Source organism: Bison bison, unplaced genomic scaffold (genome assembly GCF_000754665.1).
Source record: "Bison bison bison isolate TAMUID 2011002044 unplaced genomic scaffold, Bison_UMD1.0 scf7180017864352, whole genome shotgun sequence".
In the NCBI taxonomy this organism is placed as follows: Eukaryota; Metazoa; Chordata; class Mammalia; order Artiodactyla; family Bovidae; genus Bison; species Bison bison.
The window spans coordinates 6,892,178-6,899,932 of NW_011494924.1; the positions used below are offsets into that span (position 1 = coordinate 6,892,178).

At 47.6% G+C, this 7,755-nt stretch overlaps 1 protein-coding gene across 1 annotated transcript; it reads left to right on the plus strand.

Annotated features, from left to right (window-relative positions):
• Positions 1-4,776: 4,776 nt before the first annotated feature.
• Positions 4,777-5,718, plus strand: LOC104999506 (olfactory receptor 6V1). Its single transcript, XM_010855043.1, has one exon. It carries the CDS (start codon positions 4,777-4,779, stop codon positions 5,716-5,718), a length of 942 nt encoding a protein of 313 aa, XP_010853345.1.
• The last annotated feature ends 2,037 nt before the right edge of the window (positions 5,719-7,755 follow it).

Below are 7,755 nucleotides of genomic sequence, written 5' to 3' on the forward strand. Positions count from 1 at the left end.
CCAGTCCCCTCAGCTTGTTCTGCATTACTGCTTGGGGCATAGACTTGGATTGCCATGATATTGAATGGTTTGCCTTGAAAATGAACAGAGATCATTCTGTCATTTTTGAGATTACACTATACAAATGCTAGACTCCGAAACTAGACCAACATTCAACACCCACACCCAAACACACACACCCCATACCTCTTATTTATGTGCTTCTGGAGACCTAGGACGGACCTCCCTGCCTCTGGGTGTTAGTTTGAACACATCTGCTATATTATACAACCCCCCAGGGGCTTCTTGCTTTCCTTATCATTGCTACAAAGAGCACCTGCTGGAACCTAGTTTCCCATCCAGTCCAGTTCAGTTTTGAAACTCAGCAGGCCTTCTAAGATTAGAACAGGGTAGACAGAACCAGGTACACTCATCTCTGAAACAAAGGACAGCAAGAGATCTGTTCATGCGGTTTCCCCATAGAACTCATTCTCTCTTTCCAGCCCTACATCAACCACATTGCTGCCCTATGTTATTGGATAGAAACAATGAACATTAAATCATGGACTCGACATAAGTCTTGGACACATTTTAGCTGTGTGGGTCACTGTCCCATCCTTAAGGGTCTCATATCTCCATGTCAGACTCTGGGTACCACAGGTAGGAGGCTCCACTAGTGGACATTCTAAGAATCTCTCACCGCACTTAGGAACTAAGATTCATCACAGGGTCCAGGGATTGAAAGAACAAGGAACAGTGCAAAAAAAGGACTGGGTTTAGATTCAGTCATAGCAGCTATCAGAAGCTGGAAAACCTAAGGAACCTCCAGAGAGAGGCACAGTTCCAACAACCTTCTGATTTTAACTTCCTTGGACCTGTAAGAGGACTTCCCTGGTGACTCAATGGTAAAGAATCTACCTGCCAATGCAAGAGGCTCAGATTCGATCCCTGGGTCAGGAAGATCCCCTAGAGGAGGAAATGACAACCCACTCCAATGTTCTTGCTGGGAAATGGACAGAGGAGCCTGGTGGGCTACAGTCCATGAGGTCACAAGAGTTGGACTTGACATCAAATAAGCAGCAACAACAAAGACCTGTATGATAAGAAATACAGACATATAGAGTCTTTAAGATAATAAATTTGTAGTGTTTAAGCCACCAAACATCTAGAAATTTGCTACAGAAGCAATAGAAAATACAGCCATGAGGCCTACACAAGCCCAGCAGTGCACTTGCCTGTCAATTCTCAAGTTCTGCTTTGACTGGCCATCCTGTCTGTCCTTCTGAGCTCTTACCAGCAACACATTCCTTTCTTCTATCATCCCCCCCATTTCTGTCCAGATTCATCTAAAAAATTTTTATTATCAATGGCTCTGTCTTAAAAATTCAGTTCTGGATTCAGATCCTCCAAAAAGGTCATCTGGGAAACTCCTTTCAGCCCTTGTGGTTCTTTAACTCAGGACCACTGGGCACTTTCCTGGTTGGAAAGCTTTTGCTTGCTGTCTCTTTGTCATCATGTCTGTCTGGGTGGGGTTGGCAGGGGACAGCTAAGCCAGGTGGTGCACATAAATTCTGAATTCCTCCGAGATGAAGGACTGTGACTCAGAGTTTATCAGGGAGCTGGATCCACTACCACCTTGTCTTCGCTCACCCCCCAGGTGTGCATTTTCCCAAAGGACTCAGACCAGCCCTGTTCAGTCTCGTCAGCTCCCAAGATGTGTTTGTCAGGGGCTCTGCCTTTGAGGGGAAGGTTTCTCCTCTTAAGCTTACATCTGTAATTCCCCACCTCTGCCGATGACATTTTGGAAAATTCAGACAAGAGGGTGCTGCGATCCAGGGTCTCCATTCCCCGTCTCCCCAGTGTCTGAACCTTGGATCTGGGGGGTGCAAATTCTCCAAATGGCAACTCTGGATCTAACCCTAGCCAGGCATCCAGTCTGCCACAATTTTAGTCCAGCCGGGGAAGTTTCTCTGCACTTTTTCCATGATCTCATTTTTTCCCCACAGTCCTGGGAGGAAGGCAAGGGCCAGGAACCAATCCCAAGCCATTGTCTTCTTAGAGGTATCTTGGTTTCTCTCCCTTTCCTCATTCAGAGCTCTTTCTCAGATGTTACTTCCTCCGAGCAGCAAGCCTCTCATTAATGTGAGGAGTAACACCAGTGTCTCTTCATCCCCAGAGGCTCCTTGCTTTCCTGTCATCCCCACAGAGAACACTTTGCTGGAGTCTGAGTTCCTATCCAGGATAAGCTCAGCTGTAAACCACATCAAGAAGCCAGGAGCAAGAGAGAGCACCAAGAACACTTATCCTTGGGGAAGAAGATATAGTGTTTTCCTCTGGTCTCAAGAAAGCCTTCTTTCCCACCTTCAGGTCCCACATCAGTCCTGTTGCACTGGGATCTGTGGTGACACAGGGTAAGCCTTTAACTAGGAAATTCTCATAAGGGTTAGAGATGTTATAGCTTGTGGAGCCACTCACCCCACAGGGCACCCCCATTCCAGCTATGCACAACCCCCTGTCCACCCCTTCCAGCTGAAACCCACTAACCCAGGGTGATGGACTGCAGATAACACCTCAATCATGTCATGGACTGGACCCAATAGGCAGGAATCTCTAGACATGGATTTCTTCATGGGAGCAGCTCAAAAAGAAGACGTAGTGCTTAGAGGCTAAAGTGAGTGACTTGGGTTTGCTTGGGGGTCAGGCTTGCAGAGAGCACAGACATAGGACTGGGTTTGAATTGATCAGTGCTGGGTATAGATTTTAGCCCTACTATTAAGGTTTGCCAGGCTTCCCCAGTGGCTCAGCAATAAAGAATCTGCCTGCAAGGCAGGAGACACAGGAGAAGCAGGTTCCATCTCTGGGAAGACACCCTGGAAGAGGACACGGCAGCCCACTCCAGTGTTCTTGCCTGGAGAATCCCTTGGGCAGAGGAGCCTGGTGGGTTTCAGTAGTCCATGGGGTCACAAAGAGTTGGACACAACTGAGCACACACTCGAACACAAGGTTTGCCAGTGGGTACGAGGCTGACGGAGGGACAGCCCCTCTTCTTTAAATTGAAACGCCATGGCTGGTGGCCAGGACACAGCTTCAGATGCAGCTTTTATGGGACCAGAGAGAAGACCAGAGTTATGTCTACACACATCTTGAATCTTTCCACTTCTGATCATTTGTACTGCAAAATTTATTTTCCTTGAAAATTGAAGATTAAAAAAAATATCTTTTTGGTGAACTGAAATTCTAAAGGACAGAATAAAGCTTGGAAATGTCATACATCCCCACTACACACACCTTCACACACATATTGACTCTAAAGAATCATAGGTCCAAGAAAATTTAAGTTCATTGGTGTCATATGATGACAATGATTACAAAGACAACAACTGATTTCTGAGCCCCTGGTCCGTGCCTATCACTGTAACTAAGCAATTGATTCATTTAATCTCTGTCTTAGCTCATGAAACTAGTACTATTATTATCTTCATTTTATATCTGAGTAAGCTGAGCACTGAAGAATTGATGCTTTTGAATTGTGGTGTTGGAGAAGACTCTTGAGAGTCCCTTGGACTGCAAGGAGATCCAACCAGTCCATCCTAAAGGAAATCAGTCCTGAATATTCATTGGGAGGACTGATGTTGAAGCTGAAACTCCAACACTCTGGCCACCTGATGCGAAGAGCTGACTCATTTGATAAGACCCTGATGCCAGGAAAGATTGAGAGCAGGAGGAGAAGGGGACGACAGAGGATGAGATGGTTGGATGGCATCACCGACTCAATGGGCATGGGTTTGGGTGGACTCTGGGAGTTGGTGACGGACAGGGAGGCCTGGCATGCTGCAGTCCATAGGGTCACAAAGAATCGGACACGACTGAGCGACTGAACTGAACTGAGGCTGAGGCTAAGAGAGGGAAGTAATAGACAGCAGCAGATTTATGTTTGACAAACGTCAGATCAGAATCCAACCTAGGTCCAGAGCTTATGCTCCAAACCACTAGGGTTGAGTGGGCAGAGTCAGGATGTGGCAAGGGGTGGGATGGGGAGGGGGCCACTGCCTCATCAGAGCAGTGCCTGCCACTGGCTACAACGCAGATGCTCTTCGTCTCTGTCTAGCTCCAGGCTGGTCTCTGTGCCCGCCTGTGTTCCTCTGCTCCCCACCTTTGCATACATACACCAGGGGGTCCTCCCCAAAGGATGCTAATTTATTGGCTCAAAACTCTGACTTCCCATTCATTTCATGATTGTAACTGGAGAAATGTGAGTGATGGAGGGCCCTCACCAGGGAGATAGCCCAGAAAGACAGAAAGGGAGCTTTAAGAGGGCTCTCAGACTCTCTGGGTCATGACACAGACTCCCAGCATCACCCTACACTCAAGGCATCTGGATGACTGACACAAATTCTCTTTCCATGTCCCTCCTCTCCTTATCTCTGTCTGTTTCTCCCTCTCATCTATTGGGTGTTCCTCTCCTACTCCTCCATTTCTATTTCATTCCATTCTTGCCTTCTCTCTAAATGTCTGTTGCCATGTTGTCTTTCGTCATCTGCTCCTGTCTGTTTTCCTCTCTTCTTATCAGTAAATTTCCATGTTTTTCCTTCTGTGATTCCCTGTTTCTCGATGATTCTCATATTCCCATTTATTTCTCTCTTTATCTCTCCTTCTGTTAACCCATGACCACCTACTAGCCTCTCTTTCTTGCCTTTAGCCTTGTTTCACAGTCATTGGTTCTCTCTGTCTGTCTCTCTCTGTCTCTCCATCAATGTCTCTTGTTTCCTTTCCCCTCAAGCTCCCAGCCCCGGGATCATGGCAAATCTGAGCCACCCTTCTGAATTTATCCTCTTGGGCTTCTCCCCTCTTGGTGAACTGCAGGTCCTGATCTACGGGCCCTTCCTTGTGCTTTATCTTCTTGCCTTCATAGGAAACACAGTCATCATCGTCATGGTCTTTGTTGACACCCACCTCCACACGCCCATGTACTTCTTCCTGGGCAACTTTTCCCTGCTGGAGATCCTGGTGACCATGACTGCCGTGCCCAGGATGCTCTCTGACCTGCTGGCCCCCCGCAAGGTCATCTCCTTCACTGGCTGCATGGTCCAGTTCTACTTCTACTTCTCCCTGGGCTCCACCTCCTTCCTCATCCTGTCCGACATGGCCCTGGACCGCTTTGTGGCCATCTGCCACCCCCTGCACTATGGCACTTTGATGAGAGGGGCTGTGTGTGCCCAGCTAGCAGGGGCTGCCTGGGCAACTCCTTTCCTGGCCATGGTGCCCACTGTCCTCTCCCGGGTTCATCTCAGTTATTGCCATGGCAACGTCATTAACCACTTCTTCTGTGACAATGCACCTCTGCTGCAGCTGTCCTGCTCAGACACCAAGCTGCTGGAATCCTGGGACTTTGTGATGGCCTTGGCCTTCGTCCTCAGTTCCTTCCTGGTGACCCTCATCTCCTATGGCTACATCGTGAGCACTGTGCTACATATTCCCTCTGCCAGCGGCCGCCAGAAGGCCTTCTCCACGTGCGGCTCTCACCTCACCCTGGTCTTCATTGGCTACAGCAGCACCATCTTCCTCTATGTCCAGCCTGGCAAAGCACACTCCGTGGAGGTCAACAAGACTGTGGCCCTGGTGACGTCCGTCCTCACCCCCTTCCTCAACCCCTTTATCCTCACCCTCCGCAATGAGACGTTCAAGGCTGTGCTACGAGGCCAGATGCAGAGGCTGAAAGGCCTCCTCCAGGCATTGTGAGGGGCCTGAGGGACTCAGCCAGGCTCCATCAGCCAGGTCATTCTGTGAGGAGGCAGGGCACCAACCTGGGTGGGATGACCCCTGTTGAGTTTCTTTCAGATTTTCCCTCTGTGCCTGAGAGTGGTAACCACAGTGAGTCCTTGGTAGCACCCTGGCTGGCTTGATGGTCTCAAAGACCATGTGGAATCCCCCCAGTTTTCCACTAGCAGTTACAAGAACTCGGAATGTAACCCGGGGAACCACAAGTGGGGCTTTTAATAAAGGGAAGTGCATGAGCTTGCTGTTCAAAAACGGGCAGACAGAAAATTTTCTCTGATTAAAAAATGCTACCCAGCCCCAGTGTGTGTGCGTGTGTGTGTGTACACACATGCGCGTGCCCCACTGCTAAGTGTGTGCACCATGAGTGCTTGTCTACATGGAACTAAGCTAAAGAGCAACACTTACCAAAGTCATTGCCTTTTGAGTGTATAGAGTTCATTGCATAAGGATTCATCTGTTCATTCATTTTAGCAATGCTGAGTAGACTGTGTGTCAGGCCCCACAACTGCCTCAGGTGCAGGGTAAAATGTAAACAAGACATTGATAGTTTTCAAATCTCCTAGCTCTATGATGGGAAAGAATGGTATGATAAAGAGCAGCTTCCAGGGACTTGGCTGGCAATTCAATGGTTAAGATTCTGTGCTTCCATGGCAGGAGGTGCAGATTTGACTCCTGGTCAGGAAACTAAGATCCTACACGGCATGTGATGTGGCCCAAAAGTAGAAAAAGATCTACTTATGAGGCAGGGGACGTGTAATGATGGATTCAAAGAAAGGTTTATGGAAGCAGATAAGAGGGACATTGAGACCAGACTGAGGACCGGGGGACAGTTTCCTGATAAGGCGATGCTGAGTAACACTTTGAACGTAAGATGGACAGTATGAGAAGGCAATCCACCAGCTAAGCCTTGTGCAGAGAAAATAAATTTAAAGAAAGCAAGATAAATCTTCATTAGTATAAGAAATAAGAACAGATCTTTCAGGAATTGTATGCATTCTAGGGAGGAAATAGTAAGAGATTTTTGTCATTGTTCAGTCACACAGTCATGTCCAACTCTTTGTGACCCCATGGACTGCAGCACACCAGACTTTCCTATTCTTCACCATCTCCCAGAGTTTGCTCCAACTCCTGTCCATTGAGTCGATGATGCCAACAGAGACTTTTAGAAAGATAAAAATAAACTATTCTACTGCATGCTTAGAAACATTCACCTACTTGAAGGCAGAAGATTGTGGTGAATACAGTAAATTCCTTGTCCAGTCATTATATTCACATGCACACACACACGTTCCTGAAAGCCTATTAGGTTCCATATTCCCTCAGGAATGAAATGTCAGCTCCCGTTGAGTTTCCCTCCCACAACTCATGTGTGAAATTTTCCAAATCCTTCAGGTACATTCTCCTCAGAATCGTGTTCTCTTCGCTTTCGTTCTATCTGGGATTTTCTGAAACAACCCCAGTGTAAAATAGTCTGCCAAGCTATTTCTGTAAAAACAGCTAAATCTACCAAATGGCATTTCCCAGTAAACGTTATTGAGTTCATTCATCAAGAGAGTACTCCTAGCCCTGCTTATAAGATGAGAACAAAAGTGACCAGTTCACCAGGAACGTCAAGCTTAGCTCTGCTGTGTGGACGTGAACGAGGCTGGGACTGTGGGCTACTCTGTGGGCACAGATGCCCTAGCTTTGGAGCCGTGGCCCCCTGAGTGGCCCCTACTGATCCATCTGTGCCACCCCAGGAGGTCCCCTTCCTAACTGAGGTGCCCCTTTCTCTGACTTTCTGAAAAGCTCTTTTCTGTCTCGCTGAGATGCTCATCACCCATCAGAAGATCTCTTTAGGTGCCTCATTTCATCTTCTGCTGGAAAATCTGACTCCTCCAGTTATACATCAGAGCAATGACTCCGGTGTTTGCTATTGCTGTTGAAACAATTGCTTAATTTTTTTTCTAAAGTATCTTCCTTTTACCACTTCAAATAGTAAATAGCTTCCCTGGGGGC